At 38.9% G+C, this 16,816-nt stretch overlaps 1 protein-coding gene across 1 annotated transcript in view; it reads left to right on the top strand.

Annotated features, from left to right (window-relative positions):
• Positions 1-16,816, top strand: part of SND1 (staphylococcal nuclease and tudor domain containing 1) — a 438,879-nt gene that overhangs the window by 48,690 nt on the left and 373,373 nt on the right. Inside the window, exons 6-9 of the mRNA XM_017957142.2 lie at positions 500-591; positions 1,235-1,393; positions 2,928-3,034; positions 5,622-5,712. Coding sequence (XP_017812631.1) covers positions 500-591; positions 1,235-1,393; positions 2,928-3,034; positions 5,622-5,712 — 449 coding nt within the window. The remainder of the gene's footprint in view (positions 1-499; positions 592-1,234; positions 1,394-2,927; positions 3,035-5,621; positions 5,713-16,816) is intronic.

The following is a 16,816-nucleotide window of genomic DNA, read 5'->3' as shown; positions in this document are numbered from 1 at the left end:
GAATTTTTTCTTTTTTCTGAATATTTTTGACCTGTGGTTGGTTGAATCCATGGATGTGGAACCGATGGATACAGAGGGCTGACTGTTATGTGTATTTATGTGCTATATAGTTTTTGGCCCGGTTTTGAGACCTTGCTAACTGCAGACTCAGTAAAATAAGATTTTTACCAATCTTAAGTTACTAATTCTTTTTTGTTGGGCACCTAGTACTCAGGTGAGCATCCTAGCTTATGGATAACAAACCTTCAGTGTGAGCCACGAGGTTCCAGAAGGTTCAGAAGACAGAGAAGCAGGCCTAATCTGCATTCCTCAGGAATCCTTTGTGCAAGAGTCTGCTATGTAAACCCTCATGATCTGCCAGCGCATCCTTACTTTTCAGAGGGAGGCTTTCTCAGGGATTTTGGGGAGAGGAAACTGTGTTAAATGCAGTTTGATTGGGCAGTGGTTATCCTTGTTAGGACGTTTGCTAAGGACTTAAGCTGTTTATTCTGTCATGCAGCTATCATCGAGCATGTGCGGGATGGCAGTGTGGTCAGGGCCCTGCTCCTCCCAGATTACTACCTGGTTACAGTCATGCTGTCAGGCATCAAGGTCAGACCATACTCTTGGCTATGTGGTGGGTATAGAGTTTGTGGATATTCAGCGATGGATTCTTCTACTTGGGGACTTTGGATCTGCTGTTTCTTCCTAATGTGGGCCATTAACATTGACTTTATACTTGTTTTAGTTTAAACTTTGTAGTGTGACGGTTCTAATTGGATCAAATAACTTTATTTATTTATTTTTTAAAGTATTCTGGGTCTGGAATGGACTGTGCTTAGGGTTGTTGAGTATGTAAACCTAGAGAAATGGAGCAATGAGAGGCTATGAAGTTTGCTGAATATGACTTGCATTAAGCGTTGATGTAAAATATTCATTTTGGTTTTTAAAAAATCTGAGATTAAAAGCTAAGCACTGGCAAGTCTTTTATTGGTAAGGAGCCACTTTTTACTGTAATTAAAATTATTGTCCTCACGATAATGTGAGTTTTATTATCTATCTTTGCCAAGAAGTCTGAGATGATGATATTTCCAGTCCATTTTTACCAGTGTGTTTTAAATTAGAAGGGCTGATTTAAGACCTTCCTGAGTTTAGCTTCATGGCATGTGTGGTTTTTGGAAGGCTTAGTGTGGGGTGAGAGTGCCTAGCACTCACATTTAGGCTACATTACTCACTTACCTTGCCTTTGCTTTAGTGCCCAACTTTTCGACGGGAAGCAGATGGCAGTGAAACTCCAGAGCCTTTTGCTGCAGAAGCCAAATTTTTCACCGAGTCGCGATTGCTTCAGAGAGATGTTCAGATCATTCTGGAGAGCTGCCACAACCAGAACATTCTGGGTACCATCCTTCATCCAGTGAGTGTGTCTGTGCAGACTGGGTGGTGATGGGCTAGGGATCATTTGGGGTTTGAAGAACAGGAGTTTGCTTCTCTCTCTCTTCTTTTTCTCTGTGTTTAACATCCATTAAAATGTTGGCTGGGCGCGGTGGCTCACGCCTGTAATCCCAGCACTTTGGGAGGCCAAGGTGGATGGATCATGAGGTCAGGAGATCGAGACCATCTGGCCAACATGTGAAACCCTGTTTCTACTAAAAATATAAAAATTAGCCTGGCATGGTGGCATGTGCCTATAGTTCCAGCTACCCAGGAGGCTGAGGCAGGAGAATCGCTTGAACCCGGGAGGTGGAGGTTGCAGTGAGCCGAGATCATGCCACTGTACTCCAGCCTGGGTAACAGAGCGAGACTCTGTCTCCCCAAAAAAAAAAAAAAAAAAAGGCAAGATTATTATTAATATCTGGTGATTTTTGAGGCATTTTCTAGGGAGTTATCCTTTGTCTTACAGAATTGGACAATTTTCTCACCTTTAGGAAATTAATCTCAAGTGTTAGTGGGTTCATAAGAGGAAGAGGAACTTGATCACATATTTATCTAACTGTTTGGTCCTAGGGGTTGCTACATTCATTAGAAGTAGAACTGGAATTTGTAGAATAGGGTTGATGAGGTCTAGAAGTCAGCTAGCTAAAGTATTGGTAGATCAATGATGAGGAAACTGAGGTATGGAAAAATTATTTTTTATATTCCAGGCTTTGTATTCCAGGTACCTTCTAACTCTGCTTTTAGCAGGGAATAGGTTATGTTCTTATAGTTGCGATTATTGGATGTTTTGCCCTATTGTGCACTTTGATAGTTGGGCTATTCTTAGACATAAGATGGCCTTCTTTTTAACACCTAAATTTGAATGGATTTTCATTATTGTAACCTGTGTCCAATACAGAGTTAAGCTACTTATTCTTTGGCTAGATAATTCTTCCATGATGGCAGTTGTGGGAGGTTGAGAGGCTTGGTTTAGGGTGTGCCAAGGTCATGTCTGTTTCTTCTGGAGTGCTGTCTGGCTGTGCCCTGCCAGATGGCTCTGTGTCACGGTAGAGTGTGAATTTTAATTCACTGGGCACAGTGTAGCTTCCGTTATTCCCCGCTCAGCCTGTTCTTCAGCTCTTATGAAAGGGGAAGGAAGTGCTGATCTTAAGGGAAGGAAGAATAAGGTGTAATCTCTATTAAAGATTAACATCCTCCTCTGCCCACAAGAAGAGCTATTGAAATGTCAATTCCCTTCAATGCCACTAGCATTTATCCTACTCCTATTAAGTGAGTTATTATGGTGGATATTGTGGGGATACGAAGCCAAGGCTGTTGAAAGGAGTCTCAGAGTGGCATCTCTCCCATCTTAGGAGTGGTTTCCTAGTGAGAGAAGCTACCCTACTGTAAACAAACAAACAAACAAACTGCAGACTAGATTGTGACTATGTTAATTGTGTCAGAAGTCTAGAGAAATGGATTCTTTTGCAACAGAGTCTAATCTGCACCTGCCTCTCATGTATCTTGTTTTTCAGAACGGCAACATCACAGAGCTCCTCCTGAAGGAAGGTTTTGCACGCTGTGTAGATTGGTCGATTGCAGTTTATACCCGGGGCGCAGAAAAGCTGAGGGCGGCAGAGAGGTAAGGTCTGTCCTAGAGGCCTTCCAGCTATGGATCTTGTTAAGGATCTTTAGGGAAAGAAATCTGGTGATTTTCTCACACCCCTGTGTGTCAGTGTTCATTTTACTTCAGTAAAGGAGTAGGGCAGTTCCTCATGGAGGAGTGACTTAAATATTGGTCTTCAGGTTCAGTCTAATTGAATGCTGGATAGTAAGGACTTAGAGTCTTCAGTTAGACATTTTTCTTCACTTGATTTGCTTTTTTAATGTTTTCAGGTCATTTTTTCCCAAGCCCCTTGCTTAGGTTCTGGGTGTTACACATTTGAAATGTAATAAACTTGAAGCTTATTTGAGAAAGATGAAGTTGTTTATCAGCTGCTCCCAAACAGATAGACAGGAGCAGGGTTATGGTGGAAAGACAGAGCCTGTGGGTTTTAAACCAGGACCATTCAATATTGTTGTGAGGACTGTGCCCTAACTTATTTAAAAGTATGTTTTGGTTATAAATGCTAATATAACCCTGAGATGTTATTGGTGTGTTTTTGACTTGTTGCCTATCATTAAAGCAGATATAGGAATAACTTGTTTCTAGAAAACTGCATGTAGAAATTCCAAATATTAGTTGCCATTTCAACTGTCAAGGTCAAGATATAGATGTAGGTGAACTTTCTCCGTTTGATGAGGTAGATGGAAGAAAATAAAGCAGGTAGCAACAGTAGGTGAATGGAAATGATGCTCAGGAAAGTCTGAATCACTACCTTCTATGATACATTTAAGCAAAGACAACACACAGCTGATGACAATAGTCCACTCTCAAGGCTTGCTTGCTGTATGACTTGTTTCGAAATCTTAAAGTTATAATGGTCTTGATAACTACTTTTTTATGACTGAGATATACAGCTAAGAAATGTGCAATGACCTGAATGAATAACTGTAATATTTGTTCCATTTCTTAGGTCTTTTTCATCCTTCAGTATCTATAAGCAGAAGTATTTGCAAGTTTTTATAAAAGTAGATATTAATCTAGGCCATTTGATATGGCCCATCTGACATGTATATTGTTTGATGGAAAAAAACAGTGATTGCTTAGAATTTTTTTAATGTTGTTCTACAGTTAAGTTAGAAAGTTATAATAACCATATCAAGTACAGTGTTCCAAATACTTCTGATTATTCTACAATGCTCAATTTCTTTTGTTTGGTTCAGAGAATCCTGTTATGTTCGTTAGTATTCTAAATTAATTTGATTTTTTTTTTTTGCATTCTTTAATTTCTTGCCCTTTTGTTTTTGAGACAGAGTCTTACTCTGTCACCAGGCTGGAGTGCAGTGGCGCCATCTCCACTCACTGCAACCTCCACCTCTCTGGTTCAAGCAATTCCCCTGCCTCAGTCTCCCCAGTAGCTGCGACTACAGGCGCACACCACACCCGGCTAATTTTTTTTTTTTTTTGTATTTTAGTAGAGACTGGGTTTCACCATGTTGGTCAGAATGGTGTCGATCTCCTGACCTCATGATCCACCGCCTTGGCCTCCCAAAGTGCTGGGATTACAGGCGTGAGCCACTGCGCCTGGCCCAGTATCTTGCCTTTCTTTGAAGAAAGTGAATGCATTGAAAATAATATCTACATGTTATATGACATCAGTAGAAGATTTTATGGATTTTTGGGGGGAGTGCTCATCATTAAAAAACAAGCTTAGACCAGAGAATGAAAATCATATTTCGATAATATGTGATTACTTGTCTGCTGTTTTGCATGCTATATTTGAGCTACTTGAATTGTAGGTAAAATTGCATCCTCTATATTGAGTTACTTCATGGATTTTACAACTACTATATCCTGCTATTTGTTTTTCTCATTTTACTGCTTCTCTAAAACAAAAGATTGCAATACTGTTTTCAGAAACATGTATCCATGTATTTCACTGCACATGTATTCACTTATTTGTAAGTGGTTTAAGACAGCTGTTCATTGATTTTTTTTTTTTTTTTTTGATCTTTGCACATATTCCATTCATAGTCTGGCTCAGAAAATATCTACTGGGCAGAATACTTCAAGATAAATTTCTGGCTACATAGGTTTTTTTTTTTTTTTTTTTTTAAACTCTTGTCAGTGAATTTTATAAGGATTTTGTTCATTTTCTAATTATTCTATAGATACACAGTCGTGACAGTTTTGTTCTTATATATAGGATTTGGTAGCTGGTAACCTTTCTATAATTCAGATAGAAATTGAGCAAGTCTGTGCTTTTTAAGAAGTATGTTTGTTTAGATGTGTGGGTTCTTCCCAAGCAGTTACTCTCTGTTTGTCAGCCTAATTTTTGTAGTAGCCACCCAGGAGATATTGGATAAACCAGAGTTAATAATGAAGTGGACTCGAACCATCTAGGCTCAAAAAATTGTATGCCTGGACCATAGTCTCCCAGCTGTGGGTTTACAGTATATATATGTATCATGCGTGTTTTCATTTACTCTCATTTACAGGTCTTTCTTCTGGATATGTCTATAGGGTAGAGTAGGATGCTGCACCAACTGTGCTCCCATGGTAGTGGTGGATTCCATTTGCTTACTTAGTCTGTCTGAATGATCTTGCATCCTTGCTTTGTTGCCAGGTTTGCCAAAGAGCGCAGGCTGAGAATATGGAGAGACTATGTTGCTCCCACTGCTAATTTGGACCAAAAGGACAAGCAGTTTGTTGCCAAGGTGAGTCATTCTCAGCATCTTGATATATATAGTGGACACTGCCAGGCGAGTAATAATATAAGGATTTGAACAATTAGAAATGCTGAAGCTCTTGAAAATTTCAAGGCAAACCAGTAGGGGTGTGTGTGTGTGTGTTTGTGTGTGTGTGTGTGTGTGTATTGTAGGGGGCTTAGAAACCATTAGACTATTTAAATTTCTTTGTAAATTAGCTAACTTCAAACTAGCTTGAAATATCTCTCATATTTTAGGACTTCTTTTTTTCTCTGCTTAGCAAATAGCATTGTCTTAAGATTTCCTATGTCCAAGTACAGATGGTCCCTGACTTATGCTGGGTCGACTTAAGATATTTTGACTTTACAATGGTGTGAAAGCAATAGATATTCAGTGGGAACCACATTTGGAGTAACCATACAGCCATTCTGTTTATCACTTTTGGTCTAGTATTCAGTAAATTAATCAAATGAGATCTTCAACACTTTATTATAAAATAGACTTTGTGTTAGATTATTTTGCCCAATTGTAAACTTATGTAAGTGTTCCAAGTATGTTTAAGGTAGGTTAGGCCAAGCTATGATGTTTGGTAGGTTGTATTAAGTGTACTTCCTTCCTGCCTTCCTGCCTCCCTGCCTCCCTGCGTGAAGAGAGATAAATGCATTTTCAACTTACAGTATTTTCAGCTTATGATGGGTTTATCAGGAGTTAACCCTGTTTCAAGTCAAGGCGCATCCATAGCTATATGACCTCAAGTTTCTCTTCTGTTTTGGAGCTCTTGGTTTTTTTGTTTTGTTTTGTTTTTCCCAGAGAGTTCTCCATTGATGTGTCTTGGGATAGACTGCTTTGAAGGAAACTGGAGCTAATTATCCTTGGTGGTATCAGCAGTGCTGTAAAAATGTTTTTTCTTAGTTGCATGGTTTTGTAACTTGAGTAGCAGATCTGTTATCTGTGTCTTCCCAAAATGCTGTAATGTTTTCCAGCCTATTTTTACTTTTGCCAAGAGATGCTAGAAGTTTTGTTTTTATGGGCTAAAAGTGGTTAAGTGCCAAATTCTTGGACTGAGAGGTGCTGTCTCCCTGTCAACTAACCATGAGTTTAGGATGGAAAGCCACTAGGTGGCACTGTGAGCCTGAGAAATCCTGCGACTGTCTTAGAATGGTAAAATTTTAGCAACCTCTGAGGAGTTGGCTAAATTTCTTCACTCTTTTTTTACGATGCCCAAAGTAATAGGTCACAGAGTGGTCTAGTGGCCTCTTTCCCTCTTTTTGTAGGTGATGTCCAGGCAGCTGTGAAGTTAGCCATAATCATTCCTTTTGGTAGGCATGGGTGGGAGTTGCCCCTGGTGGGATATCCTGGCATCCTCCAGGTCTTGATGCAGACTGTGTGAGGTGTGTACCTGTGTGGACACTTGGACATGGGTTGCTCTGCCTACTTGGAACTCACTCAGTTGTGCTTATGCTTCCCGTAGTGTGTTCTGTGTTAACATAGCTACATAATGAAAGGATGATTTTTCACCCAAAAAGGGAGGCAGGCCTTCAATTTTTTGCCATCTTCACTTTGAGAGTCTGTGACATTACTGATGTAGATGAGGCATGTGAGGATCTTAAAACCCTATTGTGTTCCTACCAGCCTTTCCTCGATTAAAACTGAGTTTGTAGAAAAACCTAGAATATTTTGAAGAGTTTTGGGCCTTGGCTGGTTGGGGAGTTAACTAATGTACTGCATAAGAACAAAATTCAAAGGATTTAGATTATTGAGCTTTGCATTTATCTTAAATGTGACTTTACTGGTAATTTTAAAAGGGAGACCTACCTATAGGAGAATTTTTTCCACTTTTAAAAATCTAGGATCTGGCTGGGCGCGGTGGCTCACACCTGTAATCCTAGCATTTTGGGAGGCCGAGGCTGGCAGATCATGAGGTCAGGAGATCGAGGCCATCCTGGCTAACACAGTGAAACCCCGTCTCTACTAAAAATGCAAAAAAATTAGCCAGATGTGGTGGCGGGCGCCTGTAGTCCCAGCTACTCGGGAGACTGAGGCGGGAGAATGGTGTGAACCCAAGAGGCGGAGTTTGCAGTGAGCCAAGATCACGCCACTGGACTCCAGCCTGGACGACAGAGCGAGACTCCGTCTCAAAAAAAAAAAAAAAATCTAGGATCCTAGAATCTGTTTTTTCTTTACAAGAGAGCAAGGCTTTTATCATGACAATGTAGTTTTATTCATTACAGTGCCAAAGTAGAGGAGATTGTCCCTAGGAATCATCTGATTGAGGATTGTGAGGAATAACCAATCTTCTGTAGAAATTGAAACATAAATTGAGGCTATTTGGGTGTATGTCTGCTTAGAGGGTAGAGAGAAATAGGTAGAGTTTTTAAAACTTACTGACTTTTAAAAATTCTTTAGCATTAGTTTTGCTTTTAAAACAGGAAAAAACATAAAGAAGATAAGCATAAATACCCGTACTACATGAAACACTATCTTGGCCTTGTTTTTTAATTTTTTTTTTTTTTTAAACAAACTTGATCATAGTGTCCGTCTCAAGGTTGGCAAACTATGGCCCATGGGCTGAATTTGGCTGGGCACTTGTTTTTGCATGATCTGTGGATTTTACATTGAAAAAAAAAAGGATTTTGTGTTAATAAAAAATATATCATGGCATGTGAAAATTATGTGAAATTAAATGTTAGTATCGTAAATAAATTGGAACATAGCTATATGTGTTCGCTTGTGTATTGTCTGTGTCTGTTCTTGTGCCATAATGGCAGAGGTGAGTATTTGTGATAAAACTGTGTGGCCTGCAAAGCCTTAAATATTTGTTATCTGGCTTTTTACTTAATAGTTTGATGATCTCTGATCTATACCAGTCCTACTCAAAATGCCTTGATAAAGTGACATAAGGAGCTTGGGCCAGAATGTAAATCAAGGCATTGCTTCCTTCATCAAGAAAAGCTTACTACAAAAAAAAAAAAAGAAAAAAAGTCAGCAATGTTCTTAGTGATGTAGTTGATTAATGTTCTAGTACAAGTTCCTTATCTTACTGCAGACTGGCAGCCACTTTGAATAGCACTGATGTGTACTCTTTTGTGTGTAATTTTTAAGTTTGCACATTTTTATTTTTAATACAGAAAATTAAAAATTTTTTATAGGCTTACTAAAGAATGTACCGGTTCAATTTCACTCTCCCTTGAGGCAGTCACTTTCAACTCTTAGCTAATTCATCTCTGAATAAAACATTTACATGGCTATTTCTTAATTTTTCAGTTTTAGGTACAACTCCTTTCCTTCATACCATGGAAGAGGAGGGCTTAGCTTTTTCATATAAGCACGCCTACTCATGTGGACGCACAGTGCTCTTACCCAGTTCTTCCAATATGATTATGTCATAATTTAGTTAATATTCTGTATTTATTTTAAATGATAATCACCACTGTGCTATATAGCATATTATGGCTACTTTTAGTTTCCTGCACAATTTTTTTGTTTTCCCTGGAGTTAATAATTTTTAAAATTTACATTTTTTATATACTTATTATTAATTCAACCTCCAAACTCTGTCTAAATCTCCTCCCAAGAGGAGATTCATTCAGTCTGCTAACACTATCTTGGAGCCTTGCAGCCTGCATCAATCTGGACTGGTTTTTCTTTTTGCCTGTTTTAGAGCTGTCATCTTTGGATTTCTTCACCATTGTCCTGGGGGATTTCTTTGCCTTACTCTTGGATTGGGGCTAGGATTGCTGGATCTCACAGCTTCCTCTATAATTTGCTACTTTGTTTTAGTGGCACACATTCTCTAACTTCATGGCAAAGAATGCTTGGGAGGTAAATTTTCTGAGACCTTTCGTGTTCATTCTCTACATACACTTGATAGTTTAGCTGGATATAGAATTATTTTAGAAGTCATTTTCCATTAGAATTGTATCTATCAGTATTGTTCCACTGTCAGTAGTTATCAGAAATTTTTTTTGATTTCTTTTTTCTAATGGATCCGAAACCTTCCTGATTTCTCATCCTTATATGTGTTTTTTTCTTTCTGAAAGGTTTTAGCAAATTCTTTTTGATCCTAGTGTTCTAACATTTCATAGCGATGCACTTTTGTTTATCTATATGTGAGCATATTATGCCTCAATGTTTGGTTGTTTTGTTCTGAGACTTTTTCTCTCTCTTTTGTTGGTTTCCATCTAGAACTTTTGTTCTCTTTTTTTCTAGAACTCCTGTTGTTTGGTGGTTGGATTTTGTGGGCTCGTCTTCCAGTTTTTTTCTCCTATTTTCTATCTCATCTTCTATTCTTTTTAGATTTCTTTATAGTTATCTTTCAGTAGTGTTATTGACATGATACTGTTTTATTTTTTAAGAGCTTTATTTGTTCTCTGCATGTTTCTCTTTTACTATTATAAAAAGTAAAGTTTAATACTTACTTCAGAGATAAAAATCATCTCTTAGCTTTCTGCAAAATTGATTTTTTTTTTTTAAATTTCATTTTTCCTCCATACTCGCTATGTTCTTCAAGCCTCTCCTCTCCCCTCTTTGGGTTATTTTGGTCCCTTATTTTTCATATTAGAGGCTTTCCTCAGATATTTGCTGAGCCTTGGTTTTCTGTCTTGTTTGAGAATGAGATATTAAAACACTGAGTTTAGAAGCAATGACCCTAGTGTGGGATATAGGGTATACATATTTGTTTGTTTTTGAGACAGGATCTTGCTCTGTCACCCAGGCTGGAGTGCAGTGGTGCCATCACAGCTTACTGCAGCTTCAACCTCATGGGCTTAAGTGATCCTCCTGCTTCAGCCTCCCGAATAGCTGGGAGGTTCACGCTAACACACCTGGCTAATTTTTAAATTTTTTGTAGAGACGGGGTCTCCCTATGTTACCCAGGCTGGTCTTGAACTCCTGGGCTCAAGCGATCCTCCCACCTTGGCCTCCCAAAGTGCAGGGATTACAGGTGTGAGCCACCGTGCCTGGCCAGGGTATACATCTTGAAATCCATCTGCTTCTTACAAAGATTTGAAACCATTCATCGTTTTTGGTCTCATTTTTGTTTGCAATTGAGATGCTTGATTTGACAGTTTCTGAGTCTTGGCAGATTAGGGAGAGTGGGACTGCAGTATAAATCAGATTGGCTATTGTGTTTTCTCGCCACTGTCTCAGGATTTAGCTTTTGTGAGTCAGTGGAGTAAGTTACTACTCATCCATCTGCTTTCCAGCTTCCAGAGTTTTGTTGCAGTGTTCTCTCTCATTATCTTCTTCCTTTTGAGCTTATGTATAGATAGGTTATACAGATTCATTTTTTTTTTTTTTTTTGAGACAGGGTCTCGCTCTATCACCCAGGCTGGAGTGCAGTGGCGTGATCTCGGCTCACTGTAAGCTCCGCCTCCCGGGTTCATGCCATTCTCCTGCCTCAGACTCCCGAGTAGCTGGGACTACAGGCGCCTGCCGCTGTGCCCGGCTAATTTTTTGTGTTTTTAGTAGAGATGGTGTTTCACTGTGGTCTCCATCTCCTGACCTTGTGATCTGCCCGCCTCAGCCTCCCAAAGTGCTGGGATTACAGGTGTGAGCCACCACACCCGGCCTCAGATCCCTTTTATCTAGAGGTGTTTAGAGAGGGAACCAAAATAAAGAGCTTACTTCTTTAATTGATGTGTAATATTTCAACGTAGGCTGCACCATAATATTTTAAATCAGTCCCCAGTAGGTTTATATTCATGTAGTTGAGAATTTTTTTCATTATTTAGAAAGTGGAAGAAATCTCCAACTAATTGGCAGTTATTTCCTTAGAAATGATTTGGCTCACATTTGCCAAATATGTCTATAGAAATATTAACCAGTATATACCACTAAGTGTGTTCATTTTCTAATATGTTGTAAAATAGAGATTGGCCAGCTTTTTCTTAAAGGACCACATTGTAAATATTTTAGGCTTGGTAGCCATATGGTCTCTGTTGCAACTACTGAACTCTGCCATGGTAGCAGGAAAACAGACATGGACAGTGTGTAAACAAATGGTTGTGGCAATATTTCAGGAAAACTTTATAACAATATGAAGTGGGCTGGATGGCCCTTGGGCCATAGTTTGCCGGCCTTTGTTGTAGAACACTGGATATCAACATTAAGTTAAAAATGAAAAAAAATATACATATTACTTTTTATAACCTGGAAATCAGCAGCAGTTATATATCATTTTACGTGATTTAAAATATCTGTTAGTGGCAAACAGTTTTTTTCAGGGAATCCTAAAAAGGTTCTAAGGTACCTGGGACCTTCACATAGTCTGAAAGTCCTGCAAGTCTTCCCTGAATGATTCTGCTTGTAAAGATCATGTGATTTGAAAGCCCTAACAAATAGTGATTCCCTCTTCAACAGTCACGCTGTTTTTTAGGAATTAATTGTACAGGGCCTTGCTAAAAACCTGAAAAGCCTGCAGAGGGTAACCTATGGCCTCTAACTGGGTGCCTCTGGGGCTCTACAGTTGATTTCTGGAACTGAGGCAAAGCTGTAGGTCAGAGTGCCAAGAGGCTTAAGCCTCAGAAATGTGAAACTCGACGAAGTATTCTCTGATACATGTAGCCTATTGAAAGACTGGTTCCCTTTGTCTGCTTAAGCAGTTTTACTTCTTGAGGAATGGAATGCAAAGGAAGGGCTCTCCTTGTCTCTTCAGGTTAGCAGAGAAGCATGTTCACTTCACAGCGATTAGCTGAGCTTGCCCAAGACTTTTGTGTCTGTCGTGGCCTGCCAGTTCCCTCCCTGCCTTCCCTGTGGCGTTTTAGCTGATCTGTGCTGTTTGTAGCCATATGGTCCCCTGAGCACGTGGCTTGGCTTCCCTGTTCCTGCTGCTGGATCCTTGGGCATTGCAGATTTCACAGACCTGAATAACATTGTTGTGGGGGATGGGAGAGGGATGGAGTGGAAGCTTGTCCTCAAGAGGTATCTCCTTATCACCCTGCCTGGTTAGAGGCTTGTTGCTTGGTTCTCTGTACCTATATATAGATTAAGCAAACAGAGCCCTGAACTAGGTGCTTAGAAAAGATGTAAAAGAACTAGAAGTGGTTCCTGCCTTCAAGGAGCTTACCTGCTAGGGCTTTGTCTAGGAGCGCTAAGTGGTTAACTGGCAGTGGTGGCCAAGTCCAATTTTGGAGATCAGGGTATAAACTATCCATGGGTACAGTAGATTTTAGAATGTATTTGCTTTTGTCCTGATAGTTCTTTGCTGTGCTTCCAGTCATAGCTCTAGATGGAGTTCATTATCATGTCTCTGAAAATTTTTTTCCTCAATTTTTTTGTAATGACAAAATTCATAACATAATATGTAATATCTTAACCATTTCTAAGTGTAATATGTAATATCTTAACCATTTCTAAGTTCAGTGGTATTTATATTCATATTGTTATGTAACTATCACCACCACCTATCTCTACAACTCTTCATTTTATAAAACTGAAACTATACTCAATGACAATAATTCTACATCCCTCTGTTTCCCCTCTTTCTGGCCCTGGCAACCACAATTCTACTTTTTGCTTCTGTGATTTTGACTACTCTAAGTAATTATATAAGTGAAATCAGAGAGTCTTTGTGTCTTTGTGACTGGCTTATTTCATTTAGCATAGTGTCCTCAGGGTTCATGCATGTTGTAGGATGAGTCAGAATTTTCTTCCTTTTTAAGGGTGAAAAATATTCCATTGTATGTGTATACATTTTGCTTACAACCTGTTCATCTGTCCATGGGGACACACTTGGGTTGCTTCTACAGTTTAACTATTATGAACAATGCTGCTATCAACATGGTTATACAAATATCTCTTTGAGACCCTGTTTTCAATTATTTCGAGTTTGTACCCCAAAGTGGAATTGCTGGATTATATGGTAATTGTATTTTTAAGTTGTTGAGGGAATTACTATACTGTACCATTTTACGTTGGTGAATGAGGATTCTACTTTCTGTATATCCTCACCAACATTTGTTATTTTCTGGTTTGGGGTTTTTTTTTTTTTTTTTTTATAGTGGCCGCCCTAATGGGTGTGAAGTGATGTCTTATTGTGGTTTTGATTTGTATTTCCTTAATGATTAGTAATGTTGGGCATCTTTTCCTGTGCATTTGCGTATCTTCTTCGGAGAAATGTCTATTCAAGTCCTTTGCGCATTTAAAAAAGAAATTTCAACTTTTCTTTTAGATTTGGGGGTACGTGTGCAGGTTTGTTATGTGGGTATATTGTTTGGAATAGGATCCAGTCACCCATGTCGTGAGCGTAGTTCCCAATAGGAAGTTTTTCAGCCCTGGCTCCTTCCCTTACTCTCCCCGAGCTCTAGAAGTCACCAGTGTCTATTGTTCCTGTCTTTAGTCCATGTGTACCCAATGCTTAGCTCCCACTTATATGCCTCTTTGCCTGTTTTATAATTGAGGTTTTTGTTTTTTTGTGGTTGAGTTTTAGGAGTTCTCTATATATTCTGGATATTAATCCTTTGTTGGATATATGATTGGCAAATATTTTTTCCGATTTTGTGGGTTGCCTTTTACTTTGTTGCACAAAATTTTCATGAAATCTAACTTGTACTATCATTGCCCGTTCCTTTGGTGTCATATTTGAGAAATCATTGCCAAATCCAGTGTTGCAAAGTTTCTGCCCTGTGTTTTCTTCTAAGAGTTTTGTAGTTTTATAGCTCTTATATTTAAGTAATGAATCCATTTTGAGTTCATTTTTAGTTTTGGTGTTACATAAGGGTTCAACTTCATTTTTTTTGCATGTAGCTATCTAGTTTTCTTAGGACCATTTGTTGAAGACTGTCATTTCCTCACTGACTGGTCTTTGCACCCATCTCGAAAATCATTTGACTATATATGCAAGGGTTTATTTCTGGATTTCATTCTGTTTCATTGGTCTGTATGTCTGATTTTTATGCCAGTACCATATGGTATTGATTACTGTAGCTTTGTAGTAAGCTTTGAAATCAAGAAATGTGAATTTTCCTGCTTTGTCCTTTTTCCGGATTGTTTTGGCTATTCAGGGTCTCTTGAGATTTCATGTGAATTTTAGGATGAGCTGTTCTGTTTCCATAAAAATAATCATTGGGATTTTGATAGGGGTTGCATTACATCTGTAAATCACTTTTGGGTTGTATTGACATCTTGACAGTATTGTCTTCCAGACCATGATCATGGGACATGTTTCCATTTATTGATGTCTCTAATTTCTTTCAACACTGTTTTGTAGTTTTCTTTGTACAAGTTTTTCATTTCCTTGCTTAATTCCTAAGTGTTTTGTTCTTTTTTGATGATACTGGAAAAGGAACTATTTTCTTAATTTTCTTTTTTCGATTGTTTATTGTTTGTGGAAATGCAGCTGATTCTGTGTGTTGACTTTATATCCTGCTACTTTGCGAATTCATTTATTCTAACAGTTTTTGCGGAATTATTAGGGTCTTTTATGTATACATCATCTGGGAACAGTGATAATTTTATTTCTTCCCTTCCAATTTAGATGCCTTTTGTTTCTTTTTCTTGCTGAACTTCTTTGGCTAGGACTGTCAGTAGTATGTTAAATGGAAGTGGCTCTCTGACATGGTTTTTAAGCGAGGATGCAGCTGAATATTTTTGGCATTATCTGGATTTCTCCAGTGTATTCCCATGTGGTAATATGGAGAGAAACAAAAAATACCTGCCACTTCCTTGCCTTTTGCCATTTGACTTTCAGTTGAAAAGGAAGTTCTGGAGATTGTCTCACTAGAAAGGTGGGCTCTGCTGAACCAAAAAGGGGTCAAGACTTGGTTTGCAGCTTATACTAGTAAACCAGTGTGCTGCTAAGAAAAAGAAAGTGATTGAGTTAGAAAAGATTGAAAGAATATTAACTTGGCTTTAAAAATTATTATTAGAGACTTCATTTAGGTCACTCTTTAGATTTACAGAAAAGTTAAGCAGGTAGTACAGAATTCTTACATTACTCATCCACCCTCAGCCCAGTTTCCCCTGTCATTAATATTTTATGGGAGTACTGTATATTTGTTATAGTTAGTATATCAATATAGATACATTGTTATTGACTAAAGTTTATATTTTATTCAGGTATTCATTTATTTATGCTTTATTTCTGTTCCAGGATACCACATTGCATTTAGTTGTCATATCTCCTTAGGTTCCTTTTGGATATGTCAGTTTCTCAGACCTTTTTTTTGTTTTTGATGACTTTGACAATCTTGAGAAGTACTGCTCAGGTAGTGTGTAGGATGTCCCTCTGTTGAAAGTTGTCTGATGCCTGATTTCCATGTAAGTACATCCTAAGAGTATCTGGTTTGGTTGTGCTTAGGTGCCTGGAGGTGCCTCCTTCAGGATATTGTGGTTTGTTTTTGTTGAGGACGGAGGGGGCAACTGTACTCTTCTGGGGGACTGGGGAGAAGAGACATAGCATACAACCTTAGGGAGTGGGAAAAACAGCCGGATGTCATGATTTCAGAGAGGAGAAGAGGTATGTGTTGTCATTCTCAGTGGCTTCATCAAAGCACAGTCTCTGGTCATGCCTGTAGAAGGCCCTTTTGGGCGGAGAATCCTTTGTTTCTATCTGGTACTGGAAATTTTGGCAGCATTGGGACTATTGGTGGTTATATCCACAACTCAGGAGGCTGTTGAACAAAAAGGAGGCTTTTTTGTTTGTTTTGTGTGTGCTTCAGGGTTTTCAGAATCTCAACAACAGCAGCCCGTTGCACCCAGTAAGCACTGTGGACAGGCTGCACAGATGAGAGAGTGTGACAGAGGCTGAAGACAGGCATGGATGTTCCCCTGACAGAACTCTGTAGTTTTCTTGACTCATGGCAGTCCTTAGCCTACACCTTGTTATCATTAAACCATTTTTTCCTTTTGTAATTGGGCTTCAAGAAATGAGGAGGGAATTGGATTTAGTGCACGTATTTGAGTCCAGTTAGTGACTTTTTCCATGTAGATTTCTGCTCCAGTGCCTTAGGTTATCTCTTGGTGTGTGGGGTGTGAGTATACATGGGGTTGGCTTGATTAGGGATCCGTAGCTAGCAGAGAAAGTGGGCAGTGTGGGCATACTTCAGTTATCCTGATGAAAAGCACCAGAAGAAATATCACTGTTAAAATGTCGGTAATGGTGCTGATGAGCTGG

Source organism: Papio anubis, chromosome 4, assembly GCF_008728515.1.
Source record: "Papio anubis isolate 15944 chromosome 4, Panubis1.0, whole genome shotgun sequence".
NCBI lineage: Eukaryota > Metazoa > Chordata > Mammalia > Primates > Cercopithecidae > Papio > Papio anubis.
The sequence above is the reverse complement of the archived record's forward strand: the minus strand, read 5'-3'. Positions and strand labels throughout refer to the sequence as shown.